The following is a 24,120-nucleotide window of genomic DNA, read 5'->3' as shown; positions in this document are numbered from 1 at the left end:
GTCACTTAGAAATCTTACTATTTCAAATTAAGACTTTTGTATGTATATACTGAGATGTAAGCAGTGTACTTGAGTTAGAACAGTTATCACAAGTCTTTAAAAGCATTACTCAAAAGGCACAATGATTTTCACTGCGGTTCCTGGATGCTATTTACTAAATCAGAAGCTTTAGAACTGCTCATACTCTCATATATGAGCTACAGAAAATTCTATTTTCATATATGAACTATACACCCATATTTTATGCTCATATATGAAATATAGGAAATTTTATGTTCATATATAAAATATGCACCCATATTATCATACATGAAACATGGAACATTGTATTTATATATGTGAAATATGCCCCCATATGTTTATACATGAAACATAGGAAATTCTATTTTCATAAATAGCAATATGCCACATTATATTCATATAGGAAATATAAGAAATTCTATTTTCATATGTGGCAATATGCCCCTATATTTTCACATGTGAAATATGGGAAATTCTATTTTCCCATATGAAATATGCCACCATATTTTCATACAGGAAATATATAAAATTCCATATTTCATAAAAGGAAATCTTCCCCTTATTTCCATATGTGAAATATATAATATTCCATATTTCATAGATGCAAATCTGCCCCATTTCCATATGAGAAATAAAGAAAATATTAAAATAAAGCCATTTTCAGCAACATGAACCTACAGCTTCTCATACTAAGTGAAGAAAGCCAGAAAGCGAAGACAAGTGCCGTATGGTGTCACTTGTGTGTGGAACCCAGAATATGACGTGAATGAACTTATCCACGAGCCAGAAGCAGACTCACAGACACAGAGATCTGATGATTACCAGTGGGGAGAGGAGGTGGGAGGGGTAAAACAGGAGTAAGAGATACAAACCACCATGTGTAAAATAAATAAGCTACAAGGATACAGTAAACAGCTGAGGAGAATTATAGCCATTATTTTGTGATACCATTTGTCATTGTTGTTCAGTTGCTCAGGCGTGTCCAACTCTTTGCGACTCCGTGGACTGCAGCACGCCAGGTTTCCCTGTCCCTCACTGTCTCCTCAAGTTTGCTCAAACTTGTCCTTTGAGTTGATGATGCCATCCAACCATCTCATCCTCTGTCTCCCCTTTCTCCTCCTGCCCTCAATCTTCCCAGCATCAGAGTCTTTTCCAATGAGTCAACTCTAGGCATCCCGTGGCCAAAGTGTTGGAGCTTCAGTCCTTCAGTCCTTCAGCATCAGTCCCTCCTATGAATATTCAGGACTGATTTCCTTTAAGAGTGACTGTTTTGATCTCCTTACTGTCCAAGGGACACCCTCGAGTCTTCTCCAGCACCACAATTCGAAAGCATCTTTGGCACTCAGCCTTCTTTATGGTTCATCTGTCATATGTGTACACAACTTGTGGAAAAACCATAGGTCGACGAGATGGACTTTGTCAGCAAAGTGATGTCTCTGCTTTTTAAACATGCCACATACATACACAAATATGTATGTGATTTTGGTGAGAGGGTCCATGCAACCAGGTCTTTTTAGGTGACTGCTATTTGAGAGGAACACATACCTTAGTTAACGATATTAGTGCTTTTCTAAGTATGGGAAGATGCAAGTCCCTGAGTCCATAAATATTTCTCTGGTGAATATTTAATTGAGGGCTGGTTCTGCCGGGTCTCCCAGAGAGCAAAGCACCTCATCCAGATCTTCACTCTGATTTCCCTCCAGGATGGATACGAGGTCAGCAACAACCATGGCTGATGACTTGATTCTTGTCAACCTGAGTGGTGGGCAACATTCTTTATTACACAATCCTGTCCATTTTAGTTTTATTTTCAATAAAATTTGGGAGGCATCTTTGACAAATTTGTCTCAAGAGTTAAGAATTTCCCTGATAAACCACTCAAATGCTCTTACTCACCCAGTCCTAGAAACAGCAGCAAGCTCCTCCGGGCCACCTGCCGTACGAGTCCCTCAGCCTCCGGGAAATGGTTCCCTCCTGTTGCTTCTTCCCATATCTAGAGTCATACTGTCACAGTCATGGGTCTTACAGACTATGCATCAGGTCAATTGTTTCAAGTCACTTGGTCATCGTTATTTTTATCTTAGGCCCCGTTAAACATTTGGTAATATAAGAAAAAAGTCATATAAAAGTAATGTAGGCAGAATACTAGTAATAGAACTTGTGGTATTAATAAAGTCATAAATAAGCATTGTTATCTCCTAAGGAGTTACATGGCTGCACCAGGAAAAGAAAAATTCATCTTTATGGCTGAGCAGGTATTTCTGCCCTTAGGGAAGATTAGTTAACACATAACGTGGATGCACAATCCACACTAGAGGTGAGGGAGGAGGCCAAATAGGCAGAGAATAAATTTATATTTTTCTTGTCTTCCTAAAAATATGGAAATTACTACATTACTTCTTAATATTGTTCTGCCATGGGAACCACTTCCTGGGAGCCCTCCCCACCTATGCAACCTGCCCCTGGGTGAGGATCACACACTTCATCCCAGAACAGGAGTGTGGGGCAGCAGAGGGGGTCCTTCCCCTCCCCTCCCCCACAGCTCTGCTGGCCTGGCCCCTCTGGCCCTGGTGACGCCAGGATGCTGGGCTCTGAGGCTTTGTGGCTGAGAGTACACACACACACACACACCCCACACACACCCTACACACACACATCACACACATACACCACACACACCACACACACACACCACACACACACACCACACATACCACACACACAACACACAAAACACACACACAGACACACTCAGCATGTATAAAGACACACACACACAACACACACATACACACACACACTCAGCATGTACAAAGACACACACACACACCTTTAAAAGGAGGCACCTGGGAGCTGGCAGGGCCCCTTTAAGAGCTCGGGGATCAGTTGCTGGGCATTATGGTGGGCCCCACCTCTTCTTTCCTAACACTGGGCCATTCTCTAGGATTTGGCCGGGGTGGTAAATGGTGGGCTGGAGGGGTGGAGACAGGGGAATAGAGACTCAGGGAGGGTTTCCTTGAGAGGGTGGTTTGCTTGCAAGAGGAGGAAGTCTGCTTGGCAGCTTTGAGCTCCAGGCAAATTTGGGGTAATTAGGATCTGTGGATTTCATATGTTTTTTTACTTTTATCTTGTGTGTCTGCTGGTTGTGTCCAACTCTTTGCGACCCCAGGGACTGTAGCCCACCACGCCCCTCTGTCCATGAAATTCTCTAGGCAAGAATACTGGAGAGGGTTGCCGTTCCCTTCTCCAAGGGATCTGCCTGACCCAGGGATCAAACCTGGGGCTCCTGCATTGCAGGCAGATTCTTTACTCTCTGAGCTAAAAGTTTAAAAACTAACATTGTAGACGTGGTACAGGGGACACCACCTCTGGACAACGCTTCTTGCAGTAATTAACTGCAGGGGCTGATGGGTACCAGGAGCTCCAAGAATTTTTAAAAATGATGCACATTTACATGGATCTCATTATTCTTGAGTCACAAAGAAACAAGACGCAGCACCAGAAAGCAGCTGGCACACGGAAACACACGTGTGTGCTGCACACATTCAACAAACGCAGTTCCCTTGACTGGCAGCAGAAATCCCCACCCCGTTCAAACCATGCCAGAAAAAGTAAAATGAAAGGAACCTTCTCTCTTAAGATTAGGGCCACCCAGTAACGTGTGCCCTTCTAACCAGAAAAGAAATCCAACTAACATCAGCTTTAAGGCTGCAGTGGCCATGCTCTTCTCCCGGCAGAGGCAGGGCCTGCTGTTTTGATCACTGAGGCAGGAGGGCCACATCGCTTCCCCTCACAAACACTGCAGACAGGTGTCTGCAAGACCCTGGGTTTCTCTGCCAGCTCCTACTTTGATTCCTCAGAGAGTAGTTGGGATGGAAGGGTATCTACCCCTGGCTTCCTCTAAGATGCCCTTGAGGCAGCGGGTGTTCAGTGAGCCTGCAAAAATTCTGGAGCCAATCTCAGGTGGGGCTGGAACACCTGGAGCAACATGTGGGTCCCAGGGACCCAGGGTCTCTGCTTTAATCCTCTTGCTGCTGGAAATTATGGACCTCTAGAGATTTATTTTTTAACTTAAAGGAAAGGTGGAGTGGACACCTCCCTCCACTGGGAGAAAGAGGGTCCAATCCCTATCTACCCTGCTCCCCAACCTCACTGCCTCATACTCACCCACATCAACTAAGGCATTGCCAGGGGACAGACATGCTTTGCAATGAGGCCCCCTCCAGAGGCCCAGGGTATGAACAGTTGCACAGAGAGCTGTGTGCTGTGGAGTCAGCACCTTAGGAGGCAGGAGCGGGTGGTGGGCAGAGAAGGAAGGAGTCTCAGGTCCTGATGGATCAGAAGAAGGAAAATGGGGAGAGGTGGTCAGGACACAGGAGATGAGAAAATTAAGAAAGATCAGAAAAGGGACAAAGAGTAGAAAATATAGGAAAGATGGAACAGTAAGTTCAGTGCAGTTCAGTTCAGTTGCTCAGTCGTGTCCAACTCTTTGTGACCTCATGGACTGCAACACGCCAGGCCTTCCTGTCCATCATCAACTCCCAGAGTTTACCCAAACTCATGTCCATTGAATCGGTGATGCCATCCAACTATCTCATCCTCTGTCGTCACCTTCTCCTCCTGCCTTCAATCTTTCCCAACATCAGGGTCTTTTCAAACGGGTCAGCTCTTCGCATCAGGTGGCCAAAGTACTGGAGTTTCAGCTTCAACATTAGTCCTTCCAATGCACACTTGGAACTGATCTCCTTTAGGATAGACTGGTTGGATCTCCTTGCAGTCCAAGGGACTCTCAAGAGTCTTCTCCAACACCACAGTTCAAAAGCATCAATTCTTCAGTTCTCAGCTTTCTTTATAGTCCAACTCTCACATCCATACATGACCACTGGAAAAACCATAGCCTTGACTAGATGGACCTTTGTTGGCAAAGTAATGTATCTGCTTTTTAATATGCTGTCTAGGTTGGTTATAACTTTCCTTCCAAGGAGTAAGTGTCTTTTAATTTCAAGAGAAAGAGGCAGAAGAGAATGTGGCAACCATACAAAACAGGAAGGAGTCAGAGCAGAGGGAGGGAAGGGAACAGAAAAGAGAGCGATATGAGAGGGGAAGGGTGTGAGGAGGGAGAGAGGGAGCCAGGAAGAGGACGTCAGAGAAGGCAGAGCTCAGTAATGAAATTTCTGTTAAGGAGAGGAATGGAGACTCGTGGGCAGAGCGTTACCCTACAAAAACCAAGGCCATGTATGCGCTGTCAGCCACATAAGCTAGCAAGTTCATGGCCGTCAGGATGGCCACAGCCAGTCGTTGGTCCCAGACACACAGTGTGGGGGAAAGGTCACTGCTGCAAGTCATATCGTTGGACCTTAGAGGCTGGCCCCCAAAATTCTCATCAAACTGGTAGAGTGGCCAGAGGACCACCGCGGTGGTGTAGAGGAGGATGGAGAGCACGGTCTGCCCCACCAGGAAACCAGGGTAGGGAATGGACAGCCTTCTGTCGTTGTCGCAGTCACATCCATTGATAAAGAAGTTCACAGCCCCCAGGACGAAACAGATGGAGTACACGACCACACAGCAAATCAGGGCTGGCTGGTGCCGGTACAAGTCAATGTTAGTGATGAAGCCGAAGATGACACAGGCCACGGCGTGCTCCAGCCTCCTGATCACGCCTTGAAAGGTGGACACGAAGCAGTATATATTGCCGGGCTGGGCACACACCCAGGCCACTTCCAGGGCATAAAACACAGAAGCCATGGCTGAGAAGGCAGTGGCGGTGATGGCGTGGTTTTGGGCAGGACCCTGAGGCAAGTACTGGATGTAGGTGATGCCGAAGATGATGGAGGCTGAGAGGCAGGCGAAGGTAAAATAAAAGGCGTAGGCATGGAGAAAACCATCCCAATACTGGGGCAAGCGGGACCGGAATATACATAACTCAGTTAGGAGGATGAGGAGGGATGCAGAGAAGCAGAAGCACCAGACGAAGAAGCACCAGTTACCTATGCCCTCCCGCAGGGTGTCCTCGACGGCCACCAGCGAGAAGGGCACGCAGGTGGAGAGCAGCTGCCCCAGGCGGAGGAAATAGCCCACGATGGTGACAGAGTCCAGGCCTGAGAACAAGCTCATGGTGCTGTGATGGTGGTGCAAGTCTGTGTCACCAATATGGCTGCGGTCCTCACTGAGGGAGAAAGGTCCAGCTCTGGAGGCGGATTAAGTCAGACGCCTGGAAAAGGCTCAGGGGGCCTGTGATGACTGAGGCTCAGGATATGTGACTCAGACCCCTGATAACAGCACAGCTGCTCTGCAGTTTTTTCTCTGCACCCGTCACCCTCGGCCTTGTCAGACTTGTCTTATCCCGAAGCTCCCAGCTGGGTTGGGTCTGGCCTCAAATTACGAACGTTTTCGATCGTCCTGTGCTATGTGCTGTTATCTGCAGAGACACATGATAGTGTGGTCTCTATCTACACCCCCAAACCTTTGAGTCTTTGAAACTGGAAAAGAAATTAAAAGAAAAACCTTGTTTCGTAAGCAATTTGACCTGAACAGACATGAGACCATTTGTGGTCTATATTTCAATTAGTGTAAATGTTTCAAGAGTTCAGTTGTAGAAATACTAAGATGTTTGATTAAAAGGTGCTTCCAGGCCCCATTGGGTATTATGGCATGTAGGGAGATGCACCAGGTTATGTGATTAAAGCTAAAAAATATTGAGTCCTGGAGTAGATCTGACCTGGGGATTTCAGAAAAGGGACTATGTATAGTACTGCTCACTCCATTGTCCGTATGAGAAGACTGACACTTGGGGAATCCAGTGCTTTCCTTAAGGTGACATGGCTAGGAACTGGGAATCCCAGATTAAGTATCAACTGTGGGTTTCAGCAGTTTGCTCTACAGCCCACTTGTCAGCAGGGGCCCTGTGGGTGGGAGTTTTGGGACCCAGGACCCGCCTTCAGGACACAGCCTCCTTCCACATCAAACTGAAGACACACGTGTTCCAGCCTCTCCTCCCTGTAGCATCTCTAGAAAGAGCTGCCATCTGAGGGGACACAGCCCCACCCGGAGGAGGGCAGCCTCAGGGGTGAACAGGGAGGAGCCATGAGGTGAGAGCAAGGCCGTGGGGACAAGATGACATGGGAAGTAGGGACTGCTTTGAATCCTTTGCCCAACTTTTCCTTAACATGTGACTCTTCCCGTTGGGGAAGGGAGACCCCAACCCAGCATGACTCACGGTGGGATGTCACGGGGGAACCTCAGAATAATTAGCATAATGTTTGGCTCTTAAGCTCCAAAACTGCCATCTAGTTGTGGGTCAGGAATGATCTAGGAGTAGTCTTACCTGAGTGAGGATTTTCCTGGCCTGGGAGACTGGTTAGCAGCTTCCAAGCTGGGAAGAAGGGATCGGAAATGAACAAGGATGCTGTTCATTCCCTATGGAGGAGGGGCCGGGACTGAAAGTGAGAGGAGAACAGGGGCCTGAAGGGGCTTCAGGGCTGTGACAGGGACACGTGGCCAGAGTGGCAGGGACCCTGGAGACCATGGAATTGCCCAGGTCACCTGCCCAAGGCAGTCCCGCCAGCCAGGGCTGCAGTCCTGCTCACACAGGGGCTCCTCCAGGGTCCAGTGTAGGGGGAGTGAGGCCATCCCAGCCCGCCCCCTCCTCAAGGACAGCTGCCCTGTTTCCAAGGGACTATTTGCTGAGAGGCCTCCAGGGCGGAAGGGCCAGCACCCTGAGCCCCAGCCAGCTTCCTGCCATCAGGGGATTATTATATCACCTTTGCTGATAATAAACCCTGGGACAAGCTGAGGCGGAAAGAGAAACACAGAGCAAACTCAGAGAATCTCCCTGGACTCACAAATCTCCTTGAGCCCCAATTGTCAGTGGAGCCCTGGAACCTGCTGGCCTCCCAGTGGGCACTGCCGGGGTGGGGAAAGGGCACTGGGGTGAGGGAGGCTGGGGAGGTTGTTTTCTGTACCCCAGTTTTTTTCTCACTAACCTCCAGGAACTCATCCTTCAATTTCAGCTAAGACTAAATGACAACTTTGGATTCATTTAATGGCACAGAAGGAGAGCTGGACAGGGAAGGAGAGGCATGGGGGTTCCTGCTGTGTGACCCGGAGTCAGGCCTGTGCCCTCTCTGGGCCTCAGTTCCCCTACCTGGAAAGCAGCAGGTTTCTCTGAGTCTCCCAGCAGCCCCTCCTCCACTCTAATCTGTGAGCCTGGACATGGTGCCCCCATCAGAGCATAGTCTGGATGTGGCTGAGCCCTGCCTGCCCAGCAGCCAGGCATGCGGACTGGAAGACAGTGAGCTGGGAAGGTCAAGACCAGGACAGAGGAAGGAGGAGGAGGTGTCAGAAGGGCAGAGAAGGAGGAGGGGAGATGAACACTCAGAGTGACAAGGAGGCTGTGGGGCCTGGAGAGGATGCTTCATAGATGGATGACCTTGGGCAAGCTTATTCATCAGAGCCTCAGTTTCCCAATCTGTGCAATGGTCTTAATATTGACTTCATATGAATTAAATGTATGAAAGCATGTGAAGGGCTTATCAGAGGGCCTGGAACATAGCACATTCAGTCCATGCCAGCTACCTGTCCCCCTGCCCCTCACAGAGGACCCAGAAGGCCCTGGCCCCACTCTGGACATCAGCACATGCAAGCTTGATTTATTGCAGATCAGGGCCTGCAAACCAGTTTGCACTGCAGGTGGCCCAGAGGTGTGTTTGGTTTCCCTATACAGTGTTTTCTAGAAGAGATCATATAGAATTGGTGTTATTTTTTTGGTAAGTGTTTGTTATCTACTCAGTATTTTAATTTCAGTGAAAATCTGCATTTCCAGCTTTCTTTGACTTCTCAGGAGATCTGGTGTCACTGGGCTGTGTGCCCTTAGGAAGCAGTGGCAGGGGTCTGTGCCTGGAGCTGAGCACTTACTCAGCCCTTTACTTTATACTGTTCCTCATGCTCATCTTTGCTTAGTATTTTCTGTATTTTTCTCATTCTCATGTCTGATTGATATAAAGCAGGACCATGATCATCTCCCATGTCCTGGTTTATCCTCTTGGGCATGGCCAGGCTTCCGGCCTGCTCACAGGAGCATCCACTCCTCCATCCAGGGAGCATCCATGTCCTCAACCTCATGTACAGCCTTCAACACGTTTCACATGCTCTGAAATCATATGTAGACACATGTGCACAGACATGCACACGTTTGTAGGACGTATCTGTAACCTTTTTTCCTGTTTTATAAACACAAGACCTTATCATGCACATGGTATCTTGCTTTTCTACCACCCCCGACAGAGGCAGCTGCCTCTGTCCTCTCCAGCAGCCCTAGTCCTCTCCATCCCCTTTACTTATTTCCTTCTCTCCTGGCTCCTGTGGGCATTTGGACCCTTCTCTAGATCAGTAGACCCTCCCCTGTGAGTCTCAGACACTGGGGGACACAGGATATGACAAGGGGTCCTGGGATCCATGTGGCCACCATGCTCTAGGGCAGGAGGTAGGCAAGCATTTCTGGAAAGTTTTCTGGAAATTTATCTTGGTTTTGTAACAAATCAGTAGTACAACAGATTTCTGTAAGCTTGGTACCTTAAAACAACAGTAACTTGTTCTCTCACAGTTCTAGAGGTCAGAAGTGTGAAGCAAGGGGTCAGCAGGGCTGTGCTGTCTCTGATGCCCCAGGGGGCGGTCTGTCCTTTCCCCCTCTAGCTTCTGGAGACCCCTTAGCTTGTGCCTAATTAACTCCCTCTCTGTCTCCACCTTCACGTGCTCATCTTCTCTCAACTACATGTGTGTGAATCTCTCTGTCCTTTCTCTCAGAGACACCAGTTACTGGACTGTGGTCCCACCCTCTGTCCAGGACAACTTCCGCACCGGAGTCCTTAACTAAATATGTCAGCAGAGACCCTACTTCCAAATAAGGCCACATTCTGAGGTTCTGAGTAGACATGACTCTTTTGGAGGACACTCTTCAATTCATACGCTCCTCGCTCCCATCTTCCTGTCCTTTGTTCATGGTGACTTTTTCTAATGTGATTAATTGTATTAATTGTATTTATTTGCTGTCTCTTTCAGATTGGTGTCTGTTCACTGGAGTTCTTGGGACTAACAGTGGGTTGAGCCCTCGTGTACTTTGTCATTAAACTGTGAGCCCCCTTTTACAGGACCCCCTTTTTCCTGGGAGGATCCTATTGCCTGGGTTGGGAGCTTCACCCAGAAGAACTGCACTTGCTCAGAATCCTCCTGGCCAATCACCTGTTGGGCACAAATTGAGTTAATTTCCCAGGTTGAAGTTTTTAGAGCTCAGGGATCAAGAATATTTTGGCCCAAACCCACAAGAAGAGAAGACTTGAGATTTCTATTTCTCTAGTAGTGACTTAAAAAAAAAAAATCCAAACTCCTGTGAAGGTGGGTGTCAGCCTTATCCTTTCCTCTAGCTGAAGGCCATGGTTTCCCTTGTCTACCCTTACTCCGACCCTGTAGGCCACGTGGCCTGGTTTTAGGGAAGTGTCTCAGCTCTAACTCATGGTACATCAGTTCAGTTCAGTTCAGTCATTCAGTCGTGTCCGACTCTTTGCGACCCATGGACTGCAGCATGCCAAGCTTCCCTGTCAATCACCAACTTCTGGAGTTTACTCAGACTCATGTCCATTGAGTCGGTGATGCCATCCAACCATCTCATCCTCTGTTGTCCCGCTTCTCCTCCTGCCTTCAATCTTTCCCAGCATCAGGGTCTTTTCAAATGAGTCACTTCTCATCAGGTGGCTAAAGTATTGGAGTTTCAGCTTCAGCATCAGTCCTTTCAATGAATATTCAGGACTGATTTCCTTTAGGATGGACTGGTTGGATCTTCTTGCCACCCAAGGAACTCTCAAGAGTCTTCTCCAACACCACAGTTCAAAAGCATCAATTCTTCAGTGCTCAGCTTTCTTTATAGTCCGACTCTCACATTCATACATGACTACTGAAAAAACTATAGCTTTGACCATATGGACCTTTGTCAGCAAAGTGATGTCTCTGCTTTTTAATATGCTGTCTAGGTTTGTCATAGCTTTCCTTCCAAGGAGTAAGCGGCTTTTAATTTTATGGCTGCAGTCACCATCTGCAGGGATTTTTGAGCCCAAGAAAATAAAATCTGTTGTCATTTGGCCATTGATGAGTAATAATTTTCATAGTGACTCAAACCAAGAAGGTACAAGAGGTCCCCCTAGAAGAGGATATAGCCTTCACAAGACCTAGAAAGCTTTCTTTCAAAAATAGTCTAAAAAAGTAAAGGGCCTTCACTGTGTAGGCAGATACCTATACCTCGCAGGTGAAGGTGACAAAGGGCACTTATGGGCTAGGAGTGTTGACACAGCCAGACCAAAAAAATCTCCTTAAAATTCTAATCTATTTGACTGGCTGCCATGTGCTCCTTCTGGATGGTAAAGACTCTTAAAATATAGAAAACTCTTAAAATACAGGGGAAAGAAAGCCTCAGAAGATCAGTTATGATTACTTATCAAAGATGCAGGAAGAGAAATGTAAGATCCCTCTAAAGGGCTTTTGATCCTTTAAGGTCAGAATTCTAAAAAGATATTTTATCAAGCTGGTTCTTCTATCTGCACATGCAAAACTAATTAATTTTGTAAAGTCCAGTGAACACCAATTTGGCCATTTTGGGGTAATGTTTCCTTTAATTTCCAATTAAGCAAGACCTTGTAGATATAATTCTGTAGGCACTTCTCTGTGTCTTTCATCTGAAAATAACCCATTGTGATGAAAAAAATTAATTGACAGACAGTCTAAGAAACAAGTGGAAACTTTTATTTGGGCCAGTCTGGGAATTATAACCTAGGGGAGAGTCATTCAGAACACTCTGTGAATGTTCTACCCAGGAGGTCAAAGCGCAGTTATACTTTTGAGACAAAGGGTTATCCATCAGGTGAGGTTTAACTGACACTTGGCATGATCCAGATCAGCTCAACAAAGTGTGTGGTGCGTACAGGTCATTGTGGCCCCTTAGGAGAAGAAAGAAGTTTATCTCCTAAGAAGCTGTGATCCTTGACATGACAAAGAAGGAATGTTATCTACTTAGGAGGCGTGGTTAACGCAGATGCACAATACCCAATATGGGGAGGGAGGAGGCCCAAACAGGGAAAGGAAAATTTTATATTTAATCTTTTCTCCTCTTGCCATTAAAATATGGATTTCATTTCATATCACTCAGTGTGTTTCCACCGAGCAAAATCTTCCTAGTGTCTTTCTCCTGAGAATAACCCAGGTACTGCTTCTTGAACTAAGTGCCAAGGAAAACCTTCCCCTCCAGGGAAGAGTTTAATATCGGCAAATCAAACTTTGCATCATCACCCAATAACAGGAGATCCAATTATTTCCCCCATATTCGTCTGGACTCTCTGAGGAGGCAGATGGGCACAAAAGGTACCCAGTCTCTAGTGCCTTGTAGAGTTAGGAGAAGTCTGCTCTGGGCTCCTCCTTCATCAGTCACCAAAACTGCTGACTGAAGGGAAAAGAAAAAACAAGAAACCTCACAATCTAAGTTGTGAGTTATGTTCTATTTGGAAACCTCACTAGAGACTATAGCTTGGGAGACACCTCACAGATCACTCTGCAGAACTGTTCCAAAGAGGTGAGAGGGGGCCAGGATAAATGGGAGTTTTTGCTGAAAAAAAAAAAAAAGGAACATGTAGTCAAATATCAAAGGATTATCACTAATCACAAAAACAGACATCTCAAGGTTTAGTGTTTTTCTCGGGACCAGAAGGTGCAGGAGTCTGAGCGCATTAGAAGCATTCCTTTCTTACACATCGTAATGATCTAAAGCCAGTGCCCCGTCTCCATCATGAATCCCCCTCAGGCTGCCCCCACTGGGGGCTGCTGCAGTGGCCGAAGGCTTGATGGCCAGTAGCGTTATCGTTTACAGAAATGATTCACAATGTTTTTTTTGTCCACAAGGCCTATAGACAGTGGATTTTAGTAAGTCAGTAAAAATTCCAGAGCCAGTCTCAGGTGGGATGGAGCCCCAAGGAGGGGCCTAAGGATCCAAGTCTCTGCATTAGCACTCCTGCCTAAGGGACATTATTTATTTCCAGAGCTTTTTTTTTTTTTTTAACTTAAAGGAAAGGTGCTGTGTACCACCCCCTCCACGAGGACAAAGTGAGGCCTGATCCTTAGCTACCAATCACACCCCAAATCCACCCCACACGCTAACTAAGGCACCCTCAGGGGGGACAGACACACTCTGACATTGAGGCCCCTCCAGAAGCCCAGGGTGTGAACAGCTGCACAGAGGGCTGTGTGCTGTGGAGTCAGCACCTTAGGAGGCGGGAGGAGGTGGTGGACAGAGAAGGAAGGAGTCTCAGGTCCTGACGGATCAGAAGAAGGAAAATGGGGAGAGGTGGTCAGGACACAGGAGATGAGAAAACCAAGGATGACCAGAAAAGGGGCAAAAAGTAAAAAATGTAGAAAAGATGAGAGAAGCAAGAGAAAGAGGCAAAACAGAATGTGGAAAACCAAGGAAAACAGGAGGGAGATAGAGCAGAAGAGGGGAAGGGAAGAGAAAGGAGAGTGAGATGAATGGGGGAGGGTGTGAGGAGGGAGCGAGGGGGCCAGGAAGACGTCAGAGCTCAGTGAAGATACCTCCTGTGAGCAGAGGTGGTCAGCAGTCCCTGGGCTGGTCCTCAGTCCCTGCAGAAGCCTGGCGGGCCCAGTACACCAGGTCGGCCACGTAAATCAGCAGGTTGATGGCTGTCAGGACGGCCACAGCCAGTCGCTGGTCCCAGGCGCAAACATAGTTGGTAAGTCTTTGTTGACAGCTCACATCCCTGGACCTCTCGGGCTGCCCGCCAAACTTTTCGTCAAATTGGTAGAGCGCCCAGAGGACCAGAGCACCAATGTAGAGAAGGACAGACAGCTGGCTCAGCATCAGATGGAACATGGAGGAGGAGATGGGCAGCCGGTTCTCTAAGTCAGCCAGGTTCAACAGGATGGTCACGATCCCCAGAATGAAGCAGATGGAGTACACAGCCACGCACGACACCAGCAATGGATGGTCCATGTACAGGTAGGGATTGCTGATGAATGGTAAGATGACACAGGCCACCAGTGTCTCTAGCATCTTGAGGAGGAATGGCAAGCTGCCTATATAGCCAGTGAAATCACCTGTCTGAGGCCAGCGCAAGATCCAGATTGCTTCGGTGGCATAAGACACAGTAGAAATGAAGCAGAACGCAGTAGCAGCGATGGCGTGGTCCCAGGAGGGGGTGTAAAACAAAAACTGAACATAGGTAGTGGGGTAAATGACGGAGACCAAGAGGCAGAAGAGGGCGAGGTAGCAGGCATGGCAGAGGAGAAAATCCCCCCAAGAGAAGGAGAAGCAGTACTGAAGTGCCAGTGATTCGATTATGAGGATGATGAAGGTCACCACAAAGCAGAAGCACAAGATAACAAAGGACCAGTTACTTGTGGGCACCGTCCAGCTGTCCAGGCTGCCCACTAGTGAGATGGCCACGCAGGTGGAGAGCAGCTGCAGCGTCCGGAGGAAGTAGCCCATGATGGCCCAGAAGTCCAGGCCTCAGGACGATTACATGGAGGTCACGGTGGTCATGCAGGTCATCTTCACCAGTATGACAGTGGTCGTGGCTGAGGGCCCACCGGAGAAAGATACAGCTTCGGAGGGGGATTAAGTCAGTTGCCAGGGAAAGGCTCAGGGCCCTGTGACTGCTGAGGCTCAGGGTCTGTGGAGTTGGAACCAATGGCTCAGACACTCGGTAACAGCACAGCTGCTCCAGAATGGTTCTCTCCACCCATCAGCCTTGGCCTTGTCAGGAGACTTGTCTTATCCCAAAACTCCTAGCTGGGTTGGGTCTGGCTTCAAACCGTGAACATATTTTTGCCCTTTGAGCTGTGTCATTATCTACAGAAACACAGAGTAGGATGGCCTTTATCTGACATCCCAAGCCTTTCAGGCTCTGAAAATTAAGAAGTATTAAATAATTCATTTGGTAACAGAATTTGACCTTAACATACACTAGATAATTAACGATCTTTATTTATTTTACTTGGGGCTTCCCCATTAGCTCAAGGGTAAAGAATCCACGTGCAATGCAGGAGCCTCAGAAGACGCGGATTCGATCCTGGGGTTGGGAAGATCCCCTGGAGTACAGCATGGCAACCCACTCCGGTATTCTTGCCTGGAGAATCCCATGGACAGAGGAGCCCGGTATGCTACAGTCTATAGGGTCGCAAAGAGGCGGACACGACTGAAGCGATTTAGCATGCATGCATGCATTTATTTCGCTTAGTGTGAAAGTTTAATTTAGGCAGTTGGATAAATACTAATGTATTTAATTACAAAGAATTTTCAGTATTATGTCGTATAACATGGATGCACCAGGTTGTCTGTTTGGGGCTGAACATTTCTCAATTCTAGAGCATATCTCAATTCTGACTCCAAAGCTTTCAGAAAAGAGACTGGATTATACTGCTAACCCCATTTTACAGATGAGAAAACTAAGGCTGGAGGACTCAAGTGGCTTCCCTAAGGTTAAAAGTTGAGGAGTGAGAACCCAGATAGCAATGCCAAAACCGTGGATTGAGCACTTTGCTCTACAGCCCACATGTCAGCAGGGCCCATGGGTGGGAGCCCAGAACCAAAGCTCGGGGCTCTGGGACCCAGGACACCTTTTCAGGGCAATGACCTCCTTCTGCAGCAACCTGAAGACACACGTGACCCGGCCTGTCCTCCCTGCAGCCATCACTAAAGGAGGTGCCATCTGAGGGACACATACCCACCCGGAGGAGGGCAGCTTCACAGGTGAACAGGGAAGAGCCATGGGGTGAGAGCAAGGCCATGGGGATGAGATGACATGGGAAGTAGGGACTGTTGTGAATCCCCTTCCCCAATTTCGCCTTCACATGTGACTCTTTCCCATTGGGGAGGGGAGCCCCGCAACCCAGCGTGACTCCAAAGTGGAACATCTTTGAAGAACCACAGAATAAATTAACATAATGTCTGACTCTTAAGCTCCAAAGCTGCCATCCAGGTGAGAGTCTGGAAAGATCTAGAAGTAGTCCTACCTAAGGGAGGATTCTCCTGGTCTGGCAGACTGGTTAGCAGCTTCCAAGCTGGGAAGAAGGGATTGGAAATGAACAGGGATGCTGTGTCTGATGCTGATGGGGGGCCTTTCAGGGCATCCCAGGGAGGGGGTGGGGATGGACGGATGATCACCCCCTTTTAAGGGCAGGAGCTGAGAGAGGAGGCCCCTGCAGGACCCCTGAGAGGAGACAGCCCTGAGGTTGCACCCGGGACTGGGGTGGGGGTGGGGGGCAAAGTGGAGATGACTGGGGGGATCCCGGGGTCCCAGGGGCCCTGAGGCAGCCCAGTTCAGTTCAGTTCAGTTCAGTCGCTCAGTCGTGTCCAACTCCTTGCGACCCCATGAATTGCAGCACCCCAGGCCTCCCTGTTCATCACCATCTCCCGGAGTTCCCAGTAGGGGCCTTCTGACCCAGAAGGGATGCAGGCATGGAGCCAACCTTCCCATGGAGGAGGGGCCTGGACTGGAACTGAGACAGGAGAACAGGGGCCTGAAGGGGTTTCAGGGCTGTGACAGGGACACTTGGCCAGAGTGGCAGGGACCCTGGAGACCATGGAATTGCCCAGGTCACCTGCCCAAGGCAGTCCCACCAGCCAGGGCTGCAGTCCTGCTCACACAGGGGCTCCTCCAGGGTCCAGTGTAGGGGGAGTGAGGCCTCTCCCAGCCCGCCCCCTCCTCAGGGACAGCTGCCCTGCTTCCAAGGGACTATTTGCTGAGAGGCGCCCAGGGCGGAAGGGCCAGCACCCTGAGCCCCAGCCAGCTTCCTGCCATAATGATGGTGATGGTCAGACACTATCAATAGTGTTAAAACCTTGCTTGTTTTACAGCCAAAGTCTTATGAATAGTTAAACACAGCTCCGGAGTTTGATGGACTGTTTGGATCTGCTTTGATCTGTTTGATCAGTCCAAAACATGGACTGTGTTGATCTGCCTGTTTTCGTCTGTTTCTATCTTAGTTCTTCTTTCTCTAGAAATATATGACCAGTGACCTGTAGAATAATGACCCACTGATCTGGACAATGTAAATACCACACTCAAGTTTAAAAGCCAGAAAGGTGTCTCCTGGTTAATGAATTAAGTCTCTAAAAATAGAAGCACAGAGCACCCCCAGCAATGCAGCCTACAGCCTGCATCCCTTTCCTGTTTCCCTCTTGTATAAATCCCGGCTCAACCTTGGAGTGCTGCGAGCTGGTTCTTTTGCACAGTGGTCTGCCTTCTCCCCCAGCTGTAATTTCCTTAAAATAAAGCTACTTTTTTTTTACTCAACACTTGTTTCTCAATACTGAGTTCTTCTGAGCTGGGTGACAATGTTGGCCATCCAGGCAGCAGTCACGTCCCTGGGGCTCCGGCCCATCCCCCTCCTCCAGGGGCGACAAGGGTGGTGCGTCTGAGAAGGTTGAGGTGTCAGTTGCTCCCAGCGAGGATCTACAGGGATGGGCCAGTAGCTACCAAATATGTTAGTTTCCGAACTTGCCCTGTCCCTCCCGAGTCCTTCTGTTGCAGGAAGGGGGACCTCTTCCAGGGCCCGAAACCGGGCTCTTGTCTAACACTTGGAAGTGAATTGTCTGAGGAGACATATGTGCTGACAAAGCAAGAGATTTTATTGGGAAAGAACACCCGGTGGAGAGCAGTAGGGTAAGGGAACCCAGGACTGTTCTGCCGCATGGCTCACAGTCTCGGGTTTTATGGTGATGGGATTAGTTTCTGGGTTGTCTTTAGCCAATCATTCTGACTCAGAGTCCTTCCTGGTGGTGCCTTGTTCAGCCAAGATGGATGCCAGAGAGAAGGATTCTGGGAGGTGGTCGGACAGGTGGTGTCTCCTTTTGACCTTTCCCAAACTCTTCTGGTTGATGGAGGCTTATTTGTTCCCTGTTCCTTACCAGGACTTCCTGTCGTAAAACAACTCATGCAAATGGTTACTATGGTGCCTGGCCAGGGTGGGCTCGTGCCTGGCCAGGGTGGGCGGCTTCAATCAGCGTGCTTCCCCTAACACCTCCTCACAGCCTGCTTTCGCTTTCTGTTGAGAGAAGGAAACTGGCCTCTGAAGGAGCTGCGTAGCTGTTGACTGAGTGAGTAGAGGGGTACGTGCCTTGGAAGCCCCCTTCCCACCTGTTTGGGAATATTCTTTGCCCTTTGGAACTTTGGGGTCAATTTGGACAGAACAGGAGTGGGACCTGGCTTTTCTGTGACTCTGTACCAGTCTCTACCCAAGGGGGAATTTTATGTTTGTTTGTAATCTGTTCCAGGGGAGTGGGTGAAGTGAAGTGGGGGGTGGGGCTACATCCATCCAGTGGACTTCTAGATTTTGTAGAAGTCCACTGGACACATCCTGGCAGGTTGGCAAAACTAGAGCTATGACCTTGTTTTAAAAAAGTCTTTTTTTAAATTGCAATACAGACTGGCCCAGTTTGCTTTTGATTCTGAAGAAGGGTGGCCCCTGAATGGGTCTCTAAATTCCTCCACTATTTGGAGTTAGAACTAATTTGTCAAAGATCTGGTAAGTGGGAGGGAACTCCATGTGCAGGCCTTCCTGTTACTCCATAGTAACAGTAACAGGGCACTGAAAGGCAAAATTCTTCCAACAAGGGCACTAAATTAAAGGCAAAAGGGAAACTAAACTGTGAAAAGCCTGCCCCCTTTACAGATGAGTCTTTGCAGGCGAGGGAGGGAGAGGAGGGGATCAGCTTCTTATGGAACTGAATTTCCCCCACCTCTGTGGTTCCTATCCTAATGCCCCAGGCAGGGGCTGCCTAGGTCTGCACCCCCTTCCCCCAGTCTCTGGACAGAAGAAGAGTTCTATTATTATAACACCAGGGGAGTTCTAACCCGGGGCACCCCCCACCCCATGCCCAGCATGAGAAAAAGAGGATCTGAAATAGTTTCTTCCTTTAAGACCTGACAGGACACTCAGTTTTGTCAGGGTGTGTCCACTACAAGGGGGAGGGGGAGGGAGAAGGTAGATTTCCAACAAGACGATTCTCTGCAGGAGGTCTGAGTGCGAGGGGACAGCCAGTTGGCCATCATTGGACTTTGTTTTCCACCTCAAACCTACTAAACCATAAAAACACCAGTCCTCTGTACACAGGTGATCCAGAAGAAACGGTAGAAACGTTCATTAGTATTTTTTTCAACCCGCCGCCCAACGTAGGCTGATGCACAGACATGGGTGATGATTGTGTTCACAGTGGAGGAGCGGCACCTAGTTCCTGACACCGGTCTCTCAATGTTTGGCTTCTTGAGGGATAAGCAGACAAGCCCGAGTTGGATAACATGGCTAAGGGGCTTCCAGAAGCTAAAAGAGGCGAAGAGGGACCCTTCCCTGGGGCATCAGAGACAGAGCAGCCCTGCTCACACCTTGTTTCAAAACTCTGACCTCCAGAACTGTGAGAGAATACACTGCCATCGTTTTAAGCCACCAGGCTTGTGATGATTTGCTGCAGTAGCCGTACAAATTCAAGATGAATTTCCAGAAATGAAAAATAAATTCTTTGTCATATATATTTTTTAAGTTTTTAGAAAAGCTTGCTGACCTACTCTAGAGCATGGTGGTCATGTGGATCCTGGGATCCCTGGTCCTATCCTGTGTCCCCCAGTGTCTGAGATTCACAGGGGAGGGTCAGCTGATCTAGAGAAGGCTGGTCAGTCCAAACACCTGCAGGAGCCAGGAGGGAAGGAAATAAGTAAAGGGAATGGAGAGGACTAGGGCCCCTGGAAAGGACCAGCTACACCTCAAAAGGGTGGTGAAAAAGCAAGATGCTGTGTGCATGACATGGTCTCACGTGTATAAAGCTGGAAAAGATATACAGATATGCCTTATACACTTGTGTGCATATATGTACACACATGCCCAATGTGATGTCAGAGCATGTGAAATGTGCTGAAGGCTGTACATGAGGCTGAGGACATGGATGCTCCTTGGATGGAAGGGTAGATGCTTCTGTGAGCCTGGCCACACCCAAGAGGGGAAAACAGGCACATGGGAGATGATCATAGTCCTAATTTATGTCAGTTCAGTTATACATGAGAATAAGAAAATACAGAAAATTAAATGGAGAATGAAAAACAATATGAAGGAGAGAGCAGCTGCTTAGCTCCAGTGACCCCCTTTTGAGGGAATGCAGCCCAGTGAATCCAGATCTCCTGAGGCTTGAAAAGGAGCTGGAAGTCCGGATTTTCATGTGAAACTGGAGCACTGTGCAGCTACCAAACACTTAAGGAAAAAAAGAATGTTGATTCTCTACCATCACTTTCTGAAGGGAAACCAAACATACCCCTGGACCACCTCCAGTACAAGCTGGTTTGCAGCCCCTGGTCTGCAGCAAATCAAGCTGCATGTGCTGATGTCCAGAGTGGGGCCAGGGCCTTCTGGGTCCTTTGTGACAGGGAGGGGGACAGGTAAATGGCATGGATTGAGTGTGCCATGCACCAGGGCTCTGATAAGCCCTTCACATGCTTCCATACACTTAATTAATGTAAAGTAGATACTAAAGCCCCCTGCACAGATGGGGAAACTAAGGCTCTGGTGAGTAACTTGCCCAGGTTCATCCAGCTCTGAGGGATCTCCCACAATCTCTACCCTCCACCTTCTTTGCCCTTCTGGCACCTCCTCCTCCTTCCTCTGTCCTGACCATGACCTTCCCGGTTCCCTGTCTTCCAGTCCACAAGTCTGGCTGCTGGGCAGGTAGGCTGTACCTGGGCAGCCACATCCAGGCTGTACTCTGACAGGGGCACCATGTCCAGGATCACAGATTAGAGTGAAGGAGGGGTGTTGCAGTCCTTAATGGACTGGAACCTGGTGGTCCAGAGTCGACGATAAGAAGGTAAAGGAGAGAGAGAGGCTGATATTCCTTGGTTTACACAGAAAGCCAATAAAGCCCCTGACACGGGGCTTGCTCTGTTCACGGAGGCCTCTGGCGCCCTCTTGATGGGGTGAAGGCGCAGAGTGACTTCTCGAGAGGGTCTTAGAAGCCCAGGCAGGAAAGTGAACTCAGAGGGCCTCTGTGCTCCAAAGAAATAGCCTGAGAGAGAGAAAGAAAGAGAAAGAAAGACACGGGGACCAGAGCTCTGATGGAGCAAAGGTGTTTTAATCAACATGGTGTGGGCGTATATACTGTCTTACAAGGTAGTTATTCTCAGCAAAGATAAAGATTAAAATTCCAGACTTACAAAACATAGGCGATCCATATTAAAGAGAGAGAGTTGTAAACAATCACTTTTACCGTATGGTTCACAAGAAGGAAGAGGGTACTTAACACTGTATAGAAAAACTAATGAAGGAAATGCCTGGATTCTTCAGCCCCCGTGAGAGGCTTGCCTCTCCTCTTAATTCCTGAGTATTCAGGAATTAATAAGGAGCAGAGAATTCCTAACAGATCCAAAACAGCACACAGGAAGCCTCCTGTTAAATGCCTCCTGACAGAGGGGCTGCTGGGGAGACTCAGGCAAAGCTGCTGATTTCCAGGTGGGGGAATTGAGGCCCAGAGAGGGCACATGCCTTACCCAGGGTCACACAGAAGGAACCTCATCCTCTCCTTCCCCAAGCCTTCCCTCTGTGACATGAGAAGGATCCAAAGTTGTCTTTTAGTCTTAGGTGGAATCTCAGGGTGAGTTCAGGTAATTAAGATGGGCTCAAACTGGGGTACAGAGAGTATGACATGCCCTCGCTCCCTCACCCCAGTGCCCCTCCCCACCCTGGCAGTGTCCACTGGGAGGCCCGCAAGCTTCAGGGCTCCACTGGCAATTGGGGCTCAAGGAGCTTTGTGAGTCCAGGGAGGTTCTCAGGTTTGCTCTGTGTTTCTCTTTCAGCCTCAGCTTGTCCCAGGGTTTATTATCAGCAAAGGTGATATAATAATCCCCTGATCAGACATGACTGAGCGACTGAACTGATGGCAGGGGGCTGGCTGGGGCTCAGGATGCTGGCCCTTCCGCCCTGGGGGCCTCTCAGCAAATAGTCCCTTGGAAACAGCCTTCCCTGAGGAGGGGGTGGGCTGGGAGGGGCCTCACTCCACCCACACTGGACCCTGGAGGAGCCCCTGTGTGAGCAGGACTGCAGCCCTGGCTGGCGGGACTTTCTTGGGCAGGTGACCTGGGCAATTCCGTGGTCTCCAGGGGCCCTGCCACTCTGGCCACGTGTCCCTGTCACAGCCCTGAAGCCCCTTCAGGCCCCTGTTCTCCTGTCTCAGTTCCAGTTCAGGCCCCTCCTCCATGGGGAAGGATGGCTCCATGTCTGCATGCCTTCTGGGTCAGAAGACCCCTACTGGGCTGCCTCAGGGCCCCTGGGACACTGGGATCCCCTCTGTCATCTCCACTCTGCCTCCTCACCCCATTCCCAGGAGCATCCTCAGGGCTGGCCCCTCCCAGGGGTCCTGCAGGGACCTCCTCTTTCAGCTCCTGCCTTTAAAAGGTAGTGATCATCCATCCATCCTCACTCCCTCCCTGGATGCCCTAGAAGACTCCCCATTAGCATCAGACACACCATCCTTGTTCATTTCCAATCCCTTCCTCCCAGCTTTGAAGCTGCTAACCAGTCTCCTAGGCCAGGAAAATCCACACAGGTAGGACTACTCCTAGATCTTTCCAGACTGGCACATGGATGGCTGCTTTGGAGCTTATGAGCCAAACATTATGTTAATTTGTTCTGTGATTTCTCCAAGACACTCGTCCTTGGGAGTCATGCTGGGTTGAGATCTCCCTTCCCCAATGCGGAAGAGTCACAGGTTGAGGCAAAAATGGGTGGAGGGGATTCACAACAGTCCCTACTTCCCAGGTCATTCTGTTCCCACGGCCTTGCTCTCACCCCATGGCTCCTCCCTGTTCACTGCTGAAGTTGCCCTCCTCTGGTTGGGGCTGTGTCCCCTCATGGCAGCTCCTTCTAGTGATGCTGCAGGGCGGACAGGCCGGGACACATCCTCCAAAAGACTACAATCCATAGTCTTTTTTCTGTAAACCCTTTGGGACAGACATGCTTCTGAATTCAGAAATTTTCTGCTTCTGACTAGTAACACAGTGCATCTACTCTATATGACACTGTTGTAGCCACATGTTCCGGGAAACAAACTCACTCAGAAGGACAACGCAGATGGTGGAGTGCAGTTTATTACATCGGCGGGCCCAAGGCAGAGTCTCCTCTTAGCCAAGGACCCCGACCAGCATTTGTGAAAATCTTTTATACCCCATGTGCACTTGTCTGAACCCACCACTCCAAATTCCTTGAGACTTACATAAACCAAGGAAAATACAGTTTCAATAACCCCATCATTCACGTGCTATGTGCTCGTGTGCTCAAACAGTCAAACAATTAGCCAATAATCAATAAACCCGAGGTTAAACTCCTACAGATATAGACAAATTTATGGCCTGTCTGGAGGAAGGGGTGATTAGTGTATGTTTTCTCTTAGGTGATGAGTAACCTAGATATGATCTTCAAGGTTCCCCTGTCTGGAGGGGGTCTTATCCTTCTGTTGTTTTCACAGGCACTAAACACAGAGTTCAGAGTCCATTGGAAAGGTGGCCGAGCATGATCAGCATGAACAGGCCTAAGAGGCAGTCCAGGCCCTATGAATTCCTTCTTCAATATCACACCCCACTGGTGTCTAAAAACAATTTGTGATCAAACACATTCATTTTGGCAACTGTACTTTTGAACATTCACTGAAATAAACAAAAATCGTTAATTGTCTCAGGTCTGTTCAGGTCAAAATTTGCTACCAAACTATTTTTTTTTTTAATTCTTTTTCAATTTTGAGAATCATGAAGGTTTGTGATTGTAGAAAAGGAGCAGCATACTCTGTATTCCTTTAGATAATGGCACCTAGCACAAAGAAGGCAATGGCACCCCACTCCTGTACTCTTGCCTGGAAAATCCTATGGACAGAGGAGCCTGGTAGGCTGCAGTTCGTGGGGTCGCTAAGAGTCAGACATGACTGAGCGACTTCCCTTTCACTTTTCACTTTCATGCATTGGAGAAGGAAATGGCAACCCACTCCAGTGTTCTTGCCTGGAGAATCCCAGGGATGGGGGAGCC

At 48.6% G+C, this 24,120-nt stretch overlaps 3 protein-coding genes and 1 long non-coding RNA gene across 4 annotated transcripts in view; 1 reads left to right on the top strand and 3 right to left on the bottom strand.

The window, feature by feature from the left end:
* Window positions 1-937: 937 nt before the first annotated feature.
* LOC138423441 (uncharacterized) lies at window positions 938-2,322 on the bottom strand. The gene is made up of 2 exons (XR_011250261.1): window positions 1,918-2,322; window positions 938-1,776 (listed from the first exon to the last, which is right to left on the bottom strand). It is a non-coding gene; the product is annotated as an uncharacterized lncRNA (long non-coding RNA).
* An 811-nt stretch (window positions 2,323-3,133) lies between these two features.
* On the bottom strand, window positions 3,134-6,194 carry LOC138423440 (myeloid-associated differentiation marker-like). The gene has a single exon (XM_069559327.1). The coding sequence runs from the start codon at window positions 6,133-6,135 to the stop codon at window positions 5,233-5,235; it is 903 nt and encodes a 300-aa protein (XP_069415428.1). The 5' UTR covers window positions 6,136-6,194; the 3' UTR covers window positions 3,134-5,232.
* Window positions 6,195-11,787: 5,593 nt separating this feature from the next.
* LOC138423881 (myeloid-associated differentiation marker-like) lies at window positions 11,788-14,812 on the bottom strand. The gene is made up of 2 exons (XM_069560267.1): window positions 13,642-14,812; window positions 11,788-12,664 (listed from the first exon to the last, which is right to left on the bottom strand). Exon 1 carries the CDS (start codon window positions 14,552-14,554, stop codon window positions 13,661-13,663), a length of 894 nt encoding a protein of 297 aa, XP_069416368.1. The 5' UTR covers window positions 14,555-14,812; the 3' UTR covers window positions 11,788-12,664; window positions 13,642-13,660.
* A 3,291-nt stretch (window positions 14,813-18,103) lies between these two features.
* Window positions 18,104-24,120, top strand: part of LOC138423877 (myeloid-associated differentiation marker-like) — a 60,076-nt gene continuing 54,059 nt past the window's right edge. Inside the window, exon 1 of the mRNA XM_069560258.1 lies at window positions 18,104-18,166. The gene's annotated coding sequence lies outside the window, so the exon portion shown is untranslated. The remainder of the gene's footprint in view (window positions 18,167-24,120) is intronic.

This window comes from Ovis canadensis, chromosome 18 (assembly GCF_042477335.2).
Source record: "Ovis canadensis isolate MfBH-ARS-UI-01 breed Bighorn chromosome 18, ARS-UI_OviCan_v2, whole genome shotgun sequence".
NCBI lineage: Eukaryota > Metazoa > Chordata > Mammalia > Artiodactyla > Bovidae > Ovis > Ovis canadensis.
The sequence above is the reverse complement of the archived record's forward strand: the minus strand, read 5'-3'. Positions and strand labels throughout refer to the sequence as shown.